Source organism: Urocitellus parryii, chromosome 15 (genome assembly GCF_045843805.1).
Source record: "Urocitellus parryii isolate mUroPar1 chromosome 15, mUroPar1.hap1, whole genome shotgun sequence".
Lineage (NCBI taxonomy): Eukaryota > Metazoa > Chordata > Mammalia > Rodentia > Sciuridae > Urocitellus > Urocitellus parryii.
Genome location: NC_135545.1, coordinates 13,020,745 through 13,038,365, shown reverse-complemented (window position 1 = coordinate 13,038,365; position 17,621 = coordinate 13,020,745). Strand labels below are relative to the sequence as shown.

Genomic DNA, 17,621 nt, shown 5'->3' with positions numbered 1-17,621 from the left:
CTCCGGTCCAATGAAGACGCGGTGAGGGCGGGGTTTAGGTACACACCCGGAAGTTGGCGCAGGCCTTCTGGCTCGCCGGGGGCCATGGCTGCGGTGGCTACTGCCGCCGAGGGGGTCCCGGCTCGCGGGCCTCCTGGGGAAGTGATTCATCTGAATGTGGGAGGCAAGAGGTGAGTGTGGGAGACTCCTTTAGGCCTCACCCTTGGCAGCTGGGAGCGTGGTGGGAGTACCCGCCTCTCCTGGGGGGAATCCCTGTCCATCAAGAGTTGCTCCGCCCTCTGCTGGAGGCGAGGAGCCTGGAAAAACACCTGGGAGACGGGCGGACCAACTGGATTGGGCGCGAGTCCGCACGGTTCCTCGCTCCCTCACCGTCGTCGTGTCTTGCGTCCACTTACCTTAGATTCAGTACCTCTCGCCAGACTCTCACCTGGATCCCAGACTCCTTCTTCTCCAGGTGAACGGGAGAGCGAGTTTGGGGCAGGTTGGAAGGGGAAGTTGTGGAGAGCCCTAATTGCCACCGCTCAATCACCTCCCCTCCCGGGCCCCTGACACCTGCTTTGTTTCCCCTTCCCGTAGTCTTCTGAGCGGGCGCATCTCAACTCTGAAAGATGAGACCGGAGCGGTGAGTAGGGCAAGAGCTGAAATGGGGTGGCCTACTGGAGGAGGAACAGGACCCCCACTCAGTTTTGCTCTTTGCCTTGTCCATCCTTTGTCCCCCTTTCCCACAGATCTTCATCGACAGGGACCCCACCGTCTTTGCCCCAATCCTCAACTTTCTGCGCACCAAAGAGCTGGATCCCAGGTCGGTGTGAATAACAGGGAGTTCCCCCGCCGACTAGGCCTCCTATGAAGTCTTTTCTCCCTTTCAGAGTGTTCACTTAAGCTCCATTCTATTAGAATGGAGTCTTGATCAGGTTTAAATTGCTTTTTATTTAGCATTCCCCCAACACACCCACACATTTTCACCACCCATATCTTTGCTCCTTAGAATCTTGATCCTGTCAAAATTAGCTACCCTTCATCATTCTCTATACCATTTCTGAAAACTTCCTCTTAAAAATTCTCAGCCCTGCTGGGCTGGTACACACCAGCACACCTGTAATCCCAGTGGCCAGAGAGGCTGAGGCAGGAGGATCACAAGTTCAAAGCCAGCCTCAGCCACTTAGCAAGGGGCTAAGCAATGAGCCCCCTTCTCTAAATAAAATACTAAATAGGGATGGGGATGTGACTCAATGGTCAAGTGCCCATGGTACCAAAAAAAAAAAAAAAAAAGAAGAAGAAGAAGAAAGAAAAGAGAAAAAAAATCCAGGCACAATGGTGCCTGCCTGTAATCTCAGCAGCTGGGGACCCTGAGGCAGGAGCATCAAAAGTACAAAGCCAGGTTCATAAACTTAGCGAGACCCTGTCTCAAAATAAAAAATAAAAAGGGATGGGGATGTGGCTTAGTGTTTAAGTGCTCCTGAGTTCAATTATCCGTATTAAAGACAAAACAAACAAACAAAATAAAAAATTCTGCCCCCATTCCCATGCCCCAGACCCTGATCTTTAGTCAATTCTACTACTCAGGGGTGTCCACGGTTCCAGCCTGCTCCATGAAGCCCAGTTCTATGGACTCACTCCACTGGGTAAGTGGGGACCCCCAGTTAGCATCCTCATTGTATGGAAAACTGTCCTTTACTGAAGCTTCCTAAATTCTCCCTGCCCTTGATACTCTCTCCTGCAAGAGGGTTGGATTAGAGCTGAGAGCATTAGATTTATCCCTGGCTCTGAGGGGAGTGTTCTGCAGAGAAGGAGGTAAAGAGGGGTCAAAGGGGTCTGCCTTCATACCCCACAAGTCCCAGCTTTGAGTTCTTCCATTGCAGTTCGTCGTCTGCAGCTGAGGGAGGAGTTGGATCGATCTTCTTGTGGAAATGTTCTCTTCAATGGTTATCTGCCTCCGCCAGGTGTGCACTCCCAATGGATGGAAGGAAGAGGGGGTGGCCTAAAGACTACATTTCCCACAAGTCTAGCCCTTGGGTACTGTTCTGTGATCTTTAGACATGATGGGAGTTGTTATTTCTGTATCAGATGCTTGGGCTGATTCTTGGAAAGGAAATAGGAAACAGCAATTTCCTTAAGACAATGGGCCAGTTAGTTATCCTAAACTCCGAAACCTGTGTTAGAGCCTGATGGGTTTTGTAGTCCAGGCTTGATTTCCTTGTGGGAAACTTTGAAAGAACTAGGGTCTTTGGCATAGAGTGGAGAGAACATTAAAGGGGCCACTAGAATCCCCAGGAGACCTAAATCAGCCAGTCTACCTGTTGTGAAAATTGTGCTCAGAGGTTGTTGGGAACTTTAATCTACTAGGCTTTGCTGGCAGATTGGCAGAAGGAATAGAGTGGGGAAATTTAAATATATGTGTTTTATTGTCCTGTCCTTAGTCAATATCTACTACTTTCATGAAATTTGCTGAATGTAAGATTTATACTATTATTTTCCTTGGTTTGTCTTCATTTTCAAAAATATCATTTTAAACAGAAGCTTTATAGCACTACTTTTATGCCATCAATAACAAGGCAGACGGGAAAATAAAACCCAAACATAGCAGCATCATTAGATTCCGGGTAGATGCTGGTGCCTGCCAGAGGTGCAGCTTTCTGTTTATTAGGAGGAAGATTAGCAAATATTGAAGAGGTGTTAGTATCACAACGGCACCAAACTGAGCTTGCTCTGTGATGGGCTCAAGGACACTGAAAAATAAGTAACCCACTGTGAGGCTCAGTGGCACTGAATGGCTTGTCCCAGCACCAGGATACTGTGCTCCATACGTAGGGAAACCGGTATGTGTGAGAGTTCAAGTGCTTGTAGCCTGAAAGCCATGATTTCAATTACTGTCACTCTGCCACTTACCCCCACTCTAGTGTTCCCAGTGAAACGGAGAAACAGGCACAGCCTGGTGGGGCCCCAGCAGTTAGGGGGACGCCCGGCCCCTGTTCGACGGAGCAACACGATGCCCCCCAACCTGGGCAATGCAGGGCTGCTGGGTCGGATGCTGGAGGAGAAAGCCCCTCCCTCCCCCTCAGGTGAGTTTCTGTCTTCTGGGAGCTCAGGAAAGCTGGGAGGCTCCTGGGAGGCCCTGGGACCTGCTCTGATCCTTTTCTTTCCCCCCAAGGGCAACCAGAAGAGCCGGGGATGGTGCGCCTCGTGTGTGGACACCACAGCTGGATTGCGGTGGCCTATACCCAGTTCCTTGTCTGCTATAGGTGCTGGGAGGAGGGGGTGGCCAGGAGGCTCTGAGCACTGTGGATGGACAATCAGGGCTGGCGGTGAGGATCAATGACATCCTTCCAATCCTACAGGCTGAAGGAAGCTTCTGGCTGGCAGCTGGTGTTTTCCAGCCCCCGCCTGGACTGGCCCATCGAACGCCTGGCACTCACAGCCCGCGTGCCTGGTGGGGCTTTGGGTGAACATGACAAGATGGTGGCCGCAGCCACTGGCAGTGAGATCCTGCTGTGGGCTCTGCAGGCAGAAGGTGGTGGCTCTGAGATAGGTATGACCCCAGACCTTTTCTAGAACCCCCCGCCCTGTGGAATTCGGTGGCCTGTGACAAATTCTCCAACCCATCAGAATGCTCTGTTTGATATGTTTGCTCCATTGAGTAACCTAACCCTTCGGCATTCCATGTCCTCTTGAAATTCCTTGGCCTATTCAGAAAATCCACCACTTTTAATTCTCTTCTCCATTAGAGCCTCGGCCCTGTTAGATCTCTTTGCTGTGTTGGAATGCTGCATGACACTAGACTCTCCTGTTTGAGCCTGTTTGAGTCTGTGTGGCAGAGAACCTCTGACTTTTTAGACCAGTCTTTCCCCCTGAAACAATCCTCATAAGAATCCTCTGTCACCACTAGAGGTCTTTGCTTTGTTGGAAATCTCAGTATGTTAGAAGTCCACACCTCCCCGGAGTCCCACATCCGTCACAAATCCCCTGTGACTCCTGCTGGAATCTCCTACCCTGTGAGGATTCCGTGGCCCAGTGGAATCTTCTGGCACCTTGTGTTCCTGCTGCCGTTCTCCTCCCGGCTGAAGTCCTCCTTTCCCCCCACAGGGGTCTTCCACTTGGGGGTGCCTGTGGAGGCCTTGTTCTTCGTGGGGAACCAGCTCATCGCCACAAGCCACACAGGGCGCATCGGGGTGTGGAATGCTGTCACCAAGCACTGGCAGGTTAGAGTTCTGACCAGTCCCCTTCCCAAGTGTCCAGACTCTATCGACTCAGGGTGTGGTTCTTCTCTGCCCCACTGTCCCTGGAGAGAGGCAGACAGCCCAGTGGTGGGCCAGAGCCTGCAGGTGTCTGATAAAGGCCTGTGGGGCACCGAGGAGGGGAGACAGAGCTCCCGTGAAGGTTTTGGAAAGGAGAAGGGGTTCTCTGGGCGCTGGGTGGGGAAGCAGGTGCTGGGAGGTGATGTAGGAGGCAGGAACCCAGAGAGAGACATGCGAACATCTGTCACTCTGCACTCACCCCAGGCCAGGTCCAAAATGTTTTAAAACAAAAAAATCTGCAGCCAGGCATGGTGGCACAGGCCTGTGATCCTGGTGGCTGGGGAGGCTGAGGCAGGAGGATCCCAAGTTCAAAGCCAACCTCAGCAACTCAGCGAGACCCTGCCTCTAAATAAAATACGAAAAAGGGCTGGGGATGTAGCTCAGTGGTTAAGTGCCCCTGGTTCAATCCCCACTACTAAAAAAACAAAAACAACAACAACAACAACAAAAAAAAACCCCAAAAACAACAAACCTGCAGTTTTTTTTTTTTGTTTTTTTGTTTTTTGTCCTACAAAACTGAGTGCTTGGGAGGCAGAGGAGACAGAGAAACAAATAGAAACAGAAAGTCAGAAAGCAGGCACAGAGGAAAGCCAGGACTAAATGATTGAGGGGACAGGGGACATAGAGACACAGGGGGGATGGATTATAATCAGGAATAGAGAGTAGAAGAGAGGCCAGGAGACACTCAGGGACAGAGGCATAAAAGGGAGTCACAGGAAGAGCCAGAGGAAGGTGGGCAGAGAGAGGCTGGGAGAAGTGGGCCGTGGGGCCCGGGTAGGTTTGGGGAGGAGGGAGGGCCGGCCAGCCCTGCATCCCTGCGCTGCCTGGCCCCAGGTTCAGGAGGTGCAGCCCATCACGAGCTACGATGCAGCCGGCTCCTTCCTCCTCCTGGGATGCAGCAACGGCTCCATCTACTACGTGGGTGAGCAGAGGCAGCCCTGGATGTGGGAGGGCAGGGCCAGACCAGGCACCCACAAACAAACCCGCCCTCCGCCCATTCCAGATGTGCAGAAGTTCCCCCTGCGCATGAAGGACAATGACCTCCTTGTCAGCGAGCTCTACCGGGACCCTGCAGAGGACGGGGTCACTGCCCTCAGTGTCTACCTCACGCCCAAAACCAGTAAGCTCTGACCAGCTTCCACCCTGCCATGCTCTCTCGCAGCATGTGTGATATGTCATGGGATTTATCAGAAGGAGGGACAGATTCGGTTCTCATTTAGTCATTCAACAAACATTTCCTATAAGCACTATTCCAGGTGCTGAACCGGCCTGCCTCTCTGCCAGAAGCACAGTGGACCACTGGCCATTCATCTTTGTATTTCTTTTCCATCTCTGATCAGGGCATGTTGTGCATGTTCATAAAACCAAGAGGATGCATGTTTTATAGTGGACAAATCCAAGTTTTTATTTAGGACAGTTTTTTTTTTGGAACCCGGGGCACTTAACCACTGAGCTACATCCCCAGCCCCCCAGCCCCTTTTTTGTACTATTTATTTATTTATTTTTGAGTACCAGTGATTGAACTCAGGGGCACTCAACCCTTGAGCCCCATACACAGCCCTAACTTGTATGTGAATTTTATTTAGAGACAGTGTCTTGCAGAGTTGCTCAGGGACTCACTGAGTTGCTGAGGCTGACTTTGAACTCTCGATCCTCCTGCCTCAGCCTCCCTAGCTGCTGGGATTACAGGTGGGCGCCACCATGCCTGGCTTGTTTTGTTTTCTTGATGTTAAATGTAGAAAAAGGTAGACTTTAGTTTTCAGACAATTTGCATACCACAAAATTCACCTTTTTTTGTTTTCGTCAGAGCTAGAGATCAAACCCAGGGATTTGCTAGGCAAGCACTCTACTGAATTACACCCCCAGCCAAATTCACCATTTTGAAGTGCACAATTCAGTGTGTTTTAGTATATTTAGAAAGTTGGGTGACCGTCACCACCATCCGATTCCAGAACTCACCAGTCCTCCCTCCTGACAGCCCTGGACACCACTTATCTACTCTCTGTTCCCATGGATTTGCTCATTCTGGACATTCCATGTAAATGGCACGAATCCTGCAGTCCGTGACCTTCTGTATCTGGCATTTCTCACTTAGCATAATGGTTATTTTTTTAATGGTTTGTGCTTTCTGATCTTCACCTACCCCAGGTTGCAAATTGAACTTTGCATCTCTGGTAAAAAGGGTCTCACTCAGTTGCCTAGGCTGGCCTTGAACTTGCAATCTTCCTGGCTCAGCCTCCGTTGTCGTAGCTGGGATTACAGGTGTGGGCAACCCCGGCCTGGCCTGCCCAAGGTTTGATGCCTATCTAGGTTTCTGTGTGTAACACTGATCCACAGCCAGTGGGTATAAAATGAATGTGAAATGTGGAAACCACGTTCCTTAACTTGGTTCATTAAGTTTCCGAGGCTCTCAAAATGCAAAGTCGGCTGCAGCTGGAGTCCTCAGACTCACTGGGCCACATTCTCGTGACTGTCTGTCTGTCTGTCTGTTCTGCCCCTTTCTCTGATGCCATCTCTGTTTTACTGTCGCCATCTCTGTAACCCTCCATGTGATTCCTTCTCAGTCCCCACGCCTCTCTTTCCCCACCTCTCTTCCCTCTTCTACGGGCTCCGTCTCTGTCCCTGGGTCTCTGCTCTGTGCCTTTGGCTCCTGGTGCCTCCGTCGCCCACACCAGCTCACCACTTCGCCCTCTCCTTTCTGGCTTTGGCTCTGTTCTGTGCCGTGTCTTTCTCTCTGCCCTGGTTTCTGTCTCTCCATGACATGGGGCCTCTCTTTGTCCTTGGCTCCTCACCAGGTGACAGTGGAAACTGGATTGAGATCGCCTATGGCACTAGCTCAGGGGGAGTACGGGTCATCGTGCAGCACCCTGAGACGGTGGGTTCAGGGCCCCAGCTCTTCCAGACCTTCACTGTGCACCGCAGCCCCGTCACCAAAATCATGCTGTCAGAGAAGCACCTCATCTCAGGTGGGTCTCCCCGCAGGTGACCTGCGACAGCTCAGGTGGGAGTATGAAGCCGGGAAGCTAAGGATTTCCGTGGGAGGGGGATGCTGTGCAGGGGAGAACCCACCTGGGAGGGTGATTGCAGAAGTGATAGAAGACTGTTAAGGAACCGGCCTGAGAGGGAGTGAATTTGTAGAAGGTGAGGAAAGAACTCATCAGTTGAATGAGCATTTATTGAGTACCTACTGTGTGCCAGGCATAGGGGATACAGTGACGAACAAGACAGACCAAGTCTCTGCCCTTGGGAAGTTAACATTGCAGTGGGGATGGCACAGGAGATAAATAAGTAAACATGTAGCTGGGTTTAGCTCATTGTTGGAGTTTTTGCCTGGCATGCCCGAGGCCCTGGGTTCTATCCCCAACACTGCTAAATAAGGAAAGAAAACCAGGCATGGCGGCTCAGCCACTCCAGGGGCCTGAGGCAAGACAATCTTGAACTCGAGGCCAGCCTGGGCAAAGTAGTAAGACCCTATCTCAAAAAAATAGAAACAAAACTAAATAGTACCAAATAGGCACTGGGTGACGAAAAGGGCCATGAATAAAAATGAGGTGGTAGCCAGGTGCAGGGGCACACACCTGTAATCCGGCTACTGGGGAGCCTGGGGCAGGAGGATCACAAGTTTGAGGCCATCCCAGACAACTTAGCAAAACTCTGTCTCAAAATAAAAAGGGCTGGGGATGTTGCTCAGTGGTGGAGTGCGCCTGGGTTCATTCCCCAGTGTCACCAAAAAGCAAGGTGAAGTGGTATGTGGCTATAAAATGTCAACCTAAATAGAACAGAGTCTTCAAAGAATAATGAGAGGAAGAGCAGAGCATTGCAATGGGAATGCGTGGCCCACTGAACTCTGGGCACATTCCAAGAGGTGCAGCAAGGGGGCCCCGGCTCCTCCGCCATACTGGGGATTGAACCCGGGGTGCCCGACCATTGACTGTACTTCCAACCTTACTAAGCTGCTGAGGCTGGCCTTGAACATGTGATCCTCCTGCCTCGCCTCTGGAGTTCCTGGGGTTGGCAGAGTCTTTGTGATGGTTACTGTCAGGCAGTCGGCCATAGGAGCCCTTCCTTCACGGCCTCCCAGCTTTATTTACTCTTGTGTTCGAGTCGACCCAGGGACTCCGTTTTCACTCTGATAACTTCCACATTTCCTTCACAAGAGCACAGGGCTTGTGGAGAGGGATGGGTCAGGCAGGGCCTGTCTGAGGAAGAAGGACCTTTGAGCAAACTTGAGGGGATGAGCAGTGCAAAGCAGCAGGGACAAGCATTCCAGGCAGAGGGAACAGGCCTTGCAAAGACTGAGGTGGGAGGATGTTTGATGTGTCTGAGGAAGAGCAGGGAGCCCCTGGGCCTGCGGTGGGGTAAGCAACAAGGGAAATGCGAGATGAGGGCAGAGAGGTGACAGGCAGCAGCCAGGCGGGGGGACGGGGGAACCCCTGAGCAGAGGAGGGAGGTGGCTGACTTAGGTGTTCCCAGGCTGTTTCTGACTGCATGTGGGAGAAGACTGTGGGGACAGAATTGGAACAGGGAGCCCAGGGAGGGGGCTGCTGTGATGGTCCAGCAGGAGATGAGACAGACAGGACCAGGGTGAAGGCTGTGGACAGGGTGACTAACATGAGATTAGGCTCTGGAACCATTTTTGAGAAAGAGCCAGCAGAATTTTTGGCCATTTGGAATTCTGGGGAGAGAAAATTCTCTGGAAGGGAAGAATGAGGAGAGGGCTGGATCCTGGCAACTCTGCAGGGCTCATCCTGGGGCTCAGGAAGGCTGGGCAGGGTTGACACCACAGCCAGGCCTGACCTTCCATGACCGGTCTCTGCAGTCTGTGCCGACAACAATCACGTGCGGACATGGTCTGTGACGCGATTCCGAGGCATGATCTCCACCCAGCCCGGCTCCACCCCACTCGCATCCTTCAAGATCCTGGCGCTAGAGTCAGCCGATGGGCACGGTGGCTGCAGTGCTGGCAACGACATCGGTGCCTACTGACCCCTGGCCCCCTCCCCACTAATGTGCTGGACCCAGTGGGCTCCCACTGACCCACTTACCTGACCCACCAGCTGACCTGGTCAACCTCCACTCCATTGATTGCTGACCCCTGTTGACCTCTACTGAGTTGCACCTGACCCCTCTTGACCTTCGTTGACTCCTAAATGATACCCGTTTACCTCTGTCATCCTCATTGATTCCCATTGCCAGCCACCTGGCCCAGGACCCCTCGTGGACCTAAACTCTACCCCCCCAACCAGACCCTGGCCAACCCAGGAGCCTGAGGGTGGGGCCAGGTCTGGGAGGGTGTTCCCCAGCGGGAAGGGGCAGAGCCTTAGGGTCTGGAGGCCCAGGGGGCCCTGGCCAGCCCTGCCCCTGCTTCTGCCTGTCCAGGCCCCTACGGTGAGCGGGACGACCAGCAGGTGTTCATCCAGAAGGTGGTGCCCAACGCCAGCCAGCTCTTTGTGCGTCTTTCATCCACTGGACAGCGGTGAGACTGGTCCGCCAAATGGGGAGGTGGTCAGGGGGGAGGACAAGGTGCAGCTGGGTCTTGGAGGCCAGAAAGCGGTCCTAGCCAAGGGACATGGAAGGAGTGAAGGCTGGCAGGGCGAACGGCCCAGTGGACTTGGCGACTGGAGGGATGAAAGGCGCGAAAGGCCTGGGGGAGGCGAAGCTGGAGGACTCTCAGGCCAGTGCAAGGGTGGGACGGGGCGGGCAGAGTCGTGGCTGGACGGGGCCCAGGAAGCTGTAGGAGCCCAGAGCTCTGCTCACTCCGGCCTGGAGGGTGGCTTGAAGAGAGGACTCTGGGCAGGAGAGAGGAAAGAAGGGCAGGAGAGAGTGTGTCCGGCGAGGAAGCAGGAGGGCAAGGACTGAGAAGACCCAGAGGCCAAAGGCCAGGTGCCTGAGGAGGGGTGGGTGGCAGGAGTGGGCAGGTCTTGTCAGTCATGTGGAAGAGCCGAGGCGTCCTCCAGCTGTAGGAGCGTCCCAGGGACCTGAGGGCCAGCAGGAGTGGCCTCAGAGGCCAAGACCCAGGTGCCTGGTGCAAGAGGGAGGAGACAGGTGTGGAGAGATGCCAGGTGGCAGCGGGTAGCAGGTGGGGGAGGCCTCTAGATGAGGCTTGAAGAGGGGAACAGGGACAAGCAGCAGATCTGGGGAGACTCTGAGGCGCCGTGGGCATCATGGTGAGTGGACGGGGCCGGGGTGTCCAAGAGGCCACTGGTGCTCAAGGAAAACATGGATTGGCAGCCACAAGGCTTAGGGGTGGTGATTGGAGGGGCAGGAACTGAAGCTATGTGGTGAGGCACCCGGGAAAGGGATGCGGGGGCAAGGGACCCAGCTGGGTTCTGACTGTGCAGGGTGACCGCTCGCCCCCTTACACCCCCTTAGCGTGTGCTCGGTGCGCTCAGTGGACGGCTCACCCACCACCGCCTTCACCGTGCTGGAGTGTGAGGGCTCCCGGCGGCTGGGCTCCCGGCCCCGGCGCTACCTGCTCACTGGCCAAGCCAACGGCAGCCTGGCCATGTGGGATCTGACCACCGCCATGGACGGCCTTGGCCAGGCCCCTGGTACTCACCACCCTACCCCAAACCCAGCTAGCCCTCACCCGCCCAGGCCGTCTGGAACCTTCCTGGGCATGCTCCCTGCCCACGCCCTTGCCCTCTGGCCCCCTGCCTTCTCCTTTGACCCCTTTTCCCACCCGCCAACCCCTCCATGCCCTTCCCTCAGCCGCTGACCCTGCCCCTCAGTCTCTGTGCCCTCCCACCTGTCCAGCCCTGGTGCTCGCGGTGTGGCCCTGCCCCTTGCCCCCCAGGCCCTGTCTCCCCCTGAACCCTGCGCCCTTGCCCCCCAGCAGGCGGCCTGACAGAGGAGGAGCTGATGGGTCAGCTGGAGCAGTGCGAGCTGGCCCCCCTGGCTTCCTCTCGGGGCTCTCTGCCCAGCGCCTCGCCCCGGGCCTCCCTCACCAGGTAGCTGCAGTGAGGGAGGGGACAGCGGGGAGGCCTGGGGGGCCACTGCCGGGTGCCGGCCCTCACTCTCCCACCCCTCAGTCTACACTCAGCCTCCAGCCACACCTCCCTGTCTGGCCGACGAGGCAGCCCAAGCCCCCCGCAGGCAGAGGTGCGGCGCCGTGGGGGCAGCTTCGTGGAACGCTGCCAGGAACTCGTGCGGAGTGCACCAGAGCCCCGCCGGCCACCAACACCAGCCCCTCGGCCCTCCACGGGGCTTGGGCCTCCCCTCACGCCTCCGAAGAAGAATCTCAATGAAACTTCCTTTTGAACACAACTGCCATGGTGCCTTTGGATACCCTGGCCCCAGGGAACTCAGGTGCCTCCTCCTGGCTTTCTGTGGGAGTCCTGGGTTCAGGGCCAGGTCCTCCTCAGAGTGGTCACTGTTACTGGGTCCCAATCTTCCCCCCTTTTCTGGAAGCCAAAGCTGTCCGTTCCAATAAAGTCCTCATTGCCAAATCCTTGTTTGCATTCTTGGTGGGTTTTGGGATCCCCAGGAACAGGTTGAAAGAGGGGGAGCCCTGATCAGTTTCCTGAGTGTAAACAGAACAATCTGCCTCTCCCGATTTAAGCAAAAAAGGGAATGTATTGACTTAAGTATTGGCTTCAGGCATGGCTGGATCCAGGGATTCAGAATGTCTTTCTGTCTCTTGCCTTTACTTTCCTCTGGGATGCATCACCTTCAGTCAGGTCCTCTGTCTCTCTCTGGGGCAAGATGATTCCATGAAGCTCCTTAGCATTTCTCTCTCTCTCTCTCTCTTTATTGAATCAAAATCACAGGATAGATTCTTATTGGTTGAATTGAATCAGATAAGTATTCCCAAGTCAATCACCCTGGCCAGTGTGAGGAAGGGCTGCTGTTGTCCCAGCTTGGGTCACAAACCCTCATGAGCTAGGAGGTGAGATCAGCCCCATGTAAGCAGAGCAGAAAAGCAATTCCTGAAAAGAGAATTAGGGCAATGTTACTTCCGAAAAGGAAGGATGGCTAAAGGCAGTCAGAAACACTGATGGCAGCTGTCATTGCTGTGTCCTTAACATTCATACCCCAGATCTCGACACTCCAAACATCTTGTCCAACATCCCTGGATGCCCAGTCCCTTCCCTGTGTGGGAGACAGTTTCAGCTCAACCTAGCCTGATGTTTTGAATTTTCCCTCCAAAATCTTGCCTGTTTCTCTGGTCACATCCAAAGGGAGGTTTTCTGCATCTTAAAGAGGAGAGAAAGTGGGCCAAACTAGAAGCAAGGAATTTTAGAATATGCTAAACCAGAATTTCTGGAATATTAGGGTTTCTGAAACATACTGGAGAGAGGTCTAGAATTCTAGGGAATCTAGAACCTAGGGTTATCCTGGAATGCTAGTGGATTAGCAATATTAGGGTTCTCAACTGCATATCAGGGAATCTAGACTGGTGATGCTTCTGACAAAAAGACCTGGAAGAAAGTCAATGATTCTAGAATAGGAAAGTATCAAGAAATGCCTGTGACTCTCCACTAGTACAAATATTTCGCTTGGATTCTAGCATGCTATTAATTATTATAGGATACAGAAAAACGTCTGAATTAATAGGGCATCTTGAGAATGGGAGAGGCTGTGGACCGTTAAGCCTTCCACAGCATTAGAGGGTTTGTTTGCATTCCAGGAAATCTCTATGGCATGAGTTTCTAGATTGTCAGAGAATTTAGAACACAAAGGGAGACCTAAAAGGTGAGTGATTCTAAAACCTGAGTGTTCCAGAATGCCTATGCATCTCAAGGTCAACTTTGTTTTTGTTTTTTTTCATGGGCCAGGATATTCAAAACACTGGGAGATGTTTAAATGTTAGGAATTTCTTGAGTGTGTGTGTGTGTGTGGGGGGTGGGGCTTAGAATGTCAGGGAATATCAAATGATGTTTGCAGATCTAGAATATTGTGGTCATTTTTCCCATGCCAGGGAACTCTTGTATTTCTGGAATGCTCATGATTCTAGAAGTAATAGAGCTATGGAGTGTGGTCAAATATAGAACACTAAAGAGTTTGTTTTTTTAATCTAATATTAGGGATAAAACAGTGTGTGGATAGGAAGAAGCTTCTGGAATGCCAGGGATGTCGAACTTTGAGGACTTCTAAAGGGTTGAGATCAGATCAGGATCCAGGGACAATATAGACACAAACCCAGGGAAGAGATTGGGAGAGATTGTGAGAGATTGGGAAAAGGGGACTCCAAATTCTGGGGGGAAGGGAAGCTGATTCCATCCCCGGAAGTTGCAGTGGTGAGCCAGAGGCTGTTGCCTAGCAACGAGCATTGAAGATGCCCTGGATCCCAGGCAGAAGGGAGAAATTTCAGCAGCGCCCCCAGCAAATGCTCCAGCCACAGGGTAGGAGGTGGGGAGGGAGGAAAAGGTGAGGGATACTATGTCCCTCAGGGCCACGTGAGCAGGGATCTTGAGGCCAAACAAAGGCAGGGGAGACGGAGCACAGTCAGTGGGCAGAGCGGAGCACTCCATCATCGCACTGGGTCAGTCCACGAATGACCGTGAGTGAGGCTTGACTGCCACCCTTACTGCTCTAGGGGGCTGTGTCTCTGGACGGTGGGTGGGCCCAGATTTCTAGGTGTCAGTGTGGGATGGAGGCGTGGATTGCTGTAGGTGGCAGTGACAGGTCTAAGTGTGGCTATGTGAGTCATGTGTGTGCTGCTTCACGGGGGAGGGGGTGGCAAAGGGATCTCCTGTCCGCGTTGGTCCTGCACACCTTCCACTGGAAGCAGCAGAGTAGCGGGTGGGAGCGAAGCTGAATCATTTTGTGTTATCCTGAGATGAGCCCTGCTGTCAGGGTGTGTGGCCTACTGCCTGGTTTGAGCACTGGTGTACCGGGCTAACTCTATAGATGTAGAAACCTTAAAAATTAAACTGCTTTGAAGAAATGAGGCCTGGGACTGAGAAGTGGGACAAACAGGGAAGGGGGGGGGCTTGGGATCCTAAGTGTGGGACTGTGTCCCAGTTCTCGGTAAGAAGGGGTGTGGCTTGGAGCTCAAAAAAGGTGACTAGGGGCGGGGTCTGAACGTCTAGGGCTGTGCCCTTGGGGAAGGGGCGGGGCTTGTAGTTTGGAGAAAAGAGCGCGAGTACCTTGAATTTTATAAAGGAAGGAACTGAACTTGAGACGCTGTGCGTTTGGAGGTTGTGAGCAGGACTTGAAGCCTGTTATTCACTAAAGAGGGTGTGAACCGGGCCTACGGCTCCTTATGGCTTGGGATTTCTAACAGTGGAGGTCCTTAGGCCTGGAACTCTGAAGGAAAAAGTCTGCAATTCTGGGAATGGGAGTATGCTCTTGGGAGACTTTAAGGATTCCGGCAGGAAAGGGGGTCTGGTATCTTCTAGGGGCAGGAATGGAGATGGGTGCAGGAGGGTTCAGAGCTGGGAATCCCCTGGGAGCAGATTTGTGGGTCAGGGTTGGAGTCTGGGTCGACTGAAGAGCAGAGGTTTGGAGAAACAAGTTTTCACAGGTGGTGAGTCTGGAACCACGAAGGATAGGACCTTGGAAAGGCCCAATGTGGATCTGAGCCGATCATATCAGCCAGACCTGGGGCCTAGTGCAGGATTGGCATTCATTCCCAGAACCTTAAGCGTGGGAGGGGGTGCTCACAAGGGAGCTTCTACCCTTTACAGCAGCGAGAGAGCTCAATTCCGACCAAGTTACCCCAGGGATGACGCCTGCCAGCAGGAGTCTTGCTTAGGGGTCCTTGCTCCGCCCTCTTACCCTTACCAATTGTAAGCACCCCTCATTTTGGGGCCCCTGCTCCACGAGAAGGTTCAGAGTCAGTACCTAACTCTTGACTTCCTCCCACCTCCGGGCGTACTCGAGACCGCAGAGCCCCCGCCGGCACCTGTCAGTCTATCCCCTCCCTTGCCACCTCTGGATTGGAGGCGCAGGGAGCGCTAGCAGTGCAGGGTTCTGATTGGCGGGAAGTTCGCAGCCCCCGGCGCGGATTATGGAGAAAGTGAGTCGGCCTGGGGCGGGGGCGGGGGCGGGGGCGGGGCTGCGAGGAGCCGGACCCGCTGGACAGATCGCCAGCCAGGACCCGGGACTCCGCGCCGGACAAGATGCGGCGCCTTGGCCTCAGAGGCCGCCGCCCCCTGCTGCTGGTGCTGCTGCTACCGCTCCTCTCAGCCACCGCCGCCACCGTGGGCCCCAGCCCCAGCCCCAGCCAGGCCGTCCAGGTCCCGTTGGTTTCGAGTCGCCCGGCCGGGTAAGCCGCACTGTAGACCCTTCTTCCTTGTGCCCCCTGTACTCCAAAATCTGGTGATCTGGGGGAGCCAGAACCTTCAGATTTAGGGGAACACGAACCCACTGCTTCAGTGAGGGATGCGAAGACTATGATTCTTGGATCTCTTTCGGACCCCGATTTTGTAGGGGTGAGGATCCGGAGGGTACTGAGACTCTAAGAGGAGGGTCTCCTCCAATGGTGTGGAGATGGATAAGGCTCCAGGGAATCCTGGGATTTATTGGGGAAAGGTTTTGAATTTTAGAATAAGAGAGATGGGTGGGGCTCTCCAGCTAGAATGGAGTTCCCCAAGGTTTTTTAGGTGCTCAAAAAGGAAGGGATTAATTATGAGGTTCCAAAGGACTTTCTGCTGGAATTGAGATGTTCTGGATTTCTAAGGTGGGGGGCACTGTATTAATTTAAAAGGACCTTTGGATTTTTCTAATAGAGCAAGAAGACGTGGACGCTTGGGTGGATGGCGGAGGGACTTGAGGAGAGGGGTGTGAGTGTGTTGGAAGGGGAGTTCTTCAGGTTTTATTAAGGTTGGGGATGCTCTATTTCCCAGAATTAGAGAACTCTAGGTACCAGTGATTTCGCGGCAAGAGATCTGGGTTATCCTGTAGACTGTAGATTTGGGGGATTAGAGTCACCCCTACTGTTTGCGGGTGACGAGATCGAAGGAAAATCTGCCCAACACCCTCACCCCCGCCCCGGCGGCCTTGCGCTCGGTTACAAAGGCTCTGGGCTCTGCTCCCGCCTAGGTCTCTGCGAATGCGTTTAGTAACCCGAGCCGCGCGGGGGGCGGGGCCGGGAAGGGGTTAACCCGGGGAAAACACGGGAGGGATGACGGCGGGATTGGGGGTCTCGGAGGCTTCCTCCACTCTGGCGGCCTCCACCACCGGGTCCCACTCGTGTGAAAGGATCCCACATGGTGGATATCCCTTTCTCAGAATCCTCCACTGATTTCCCAGGGCCTGAACCGGCTCACTTGTCCAACGCCCCCCCTTAGCCTAGGGATAATGGACTTGTCTGGGGGGCCCTGGCGACGCACTTTTTTGCTGGAGTTGGAGGCTGAGCCACTGAGACGCGCTGCGCGCGGAGATGTTTCCAGGAACGACCCCTTCTTCCCGGTCAATCAGAAAACAGGCCCAAAGATCAGGAGACGCTGGTTGCAGGACACCCAGCGTGCAAGAACAGGAATGGGATAGAAGTCGGTTCCTGGGATTCTTAGTCCTGAGCTGTGACTTCTTCAGTATCGCGTTCCACCTCAGCACTCTGATGAACCCACAGTCGAAAGGGATGCCGCTGAGGTCTGTGGACGTGGCGCCACCTGCCGACCAGACTCAGGATGACGGCTGAGTCCCAGCTAGGGACGTAAGGGAGGGCGGAGTTCTAGATCCAGGCAGCAGAGGCTTGGAAATGCACTTAGAAACGTTCTTTTGTTATTTTTTAAAAAACATTTAAAAATATTTTAAAATATATTTCTCAATAAGGCCTAAGTGCCAAACCTACTTCATAAGACACATAAAAGTAAGTTTTCTCCACTCCTGGAGAATCTAAGCCAATATTCCTCCTAACATTGTATAGATGGGAAACTTAGACATGCAGAGAAGTGCTCCAAGTTAGTCACAATTATTCTGAGATTCCCTCAAGCCTTGTCTTGGTTCCCCCCAGATCTCCTTTGGGGAATTCTGGGGTGCTAGGAGTCTGAGTAACTTCCATGCCCCTATTGATAGCGTTGCTGCTTGTCGCTGCTGCCTAGGCCAGACACCCAGGAGGAGCCGCTGCATCCGAGGTGGGTTCTTCTGAATGAGTGGAGTATGTCAGGGGGTGAAAGGAGGCAGCAGCAGAGGGGCAGGGGAGGGAGCTCCCTTTTTCAGCCCTCATCCCAGTTGGAGAGCTGGATGCACTTGATGGAGGGAGAGACTCAACCCCCTCTCTCCCCACTTAGTCCTTGGCTGTCTCCAAAGCCTCCTGCAGGGTCCGAAGCTGCCCGCCTGAAAAGTGCAGAGACCCTCAGCGGTGCCTCTCCTCAATACCTCCCGTACCAAGTCCCAGCCCCAGCACAAGGAAGAGACAGGTGTCCCTTAACTGGCAGC

General features: G+C 53.7%; 1 protein-coding gene across 2 annotated transcripts; it reads left to right on the top strand.

The window, feature by feature from the left end:
• Positions 1–58: 58 nt before the first annotated feature.
• Positions 59–11,732, top strand: Shkbp1 (SH3KBP1 binding protein 1). Of its 2 annotated transcripts, none has more exons than XM_026411542.2 (18): positions 59–170; positions 401–454; positions 577–622; positions 729–802; positions 1,567–1,625; positions 1,863–1,943; positions 2,901–3,062; positions 3,152–3,242; positions 3,339–3,529; positions 4,084–4,199; positions 5,130–5,217; positions 5,299–5,415; positions 7,091–7,261; positions 9,115–9,270; positions 9,675–9,771; positions 10,668–10,846; positions 11,134–11,245; positions 11,327–11,732. In XM_026411542.2, exons 1-18 carry the CDS (start codon positions 85–87, stop codon positions 11,553–11,555), a joined length of 2,109 nt encoding a protein of 702 aa, XP_026267327.2. In that variant the 5' UTR covers positions 59–84; the 3' UTR covers positions 11,556–11,732. The 2 variants fall into 2 exon arrangements, with proteins under 2 accessions (XP_026267327.2, XP_026267326.2); XM_026411541.2 differs by having other exon boundaries at positions 11,131–11,245.
• The last annotated feature ends 5,889 nt before the right edge of the window (positions 11,733–17,621 follow it).

Excerpts from the sequence above, each read along its gene's own strand:
- Shkbp1 (XM_026411541.2), top strand. The coding sequence starts at position 85 with ATGGCTGCGGTGGCTACTGCCGCCGAGGGGGTCCCGGCTCGCGGGCCT. Across the intron at positions 5,218-5,298 it reads CGGCTCCATCTACTACGTGG|ATGTGCAGAAGTTCCCCCTG; the intron begins GTGAGCAGAGGC and ends CGCCCATTCCAG. Across the intron at positions 10,847-11,130 it reads CGGCCTTGGCCAGGCCCCTG|CAGGCGGCCTGACAGAGGAG; the intron begins GTACTCACCACC and ends CTTGCCCCCCAG.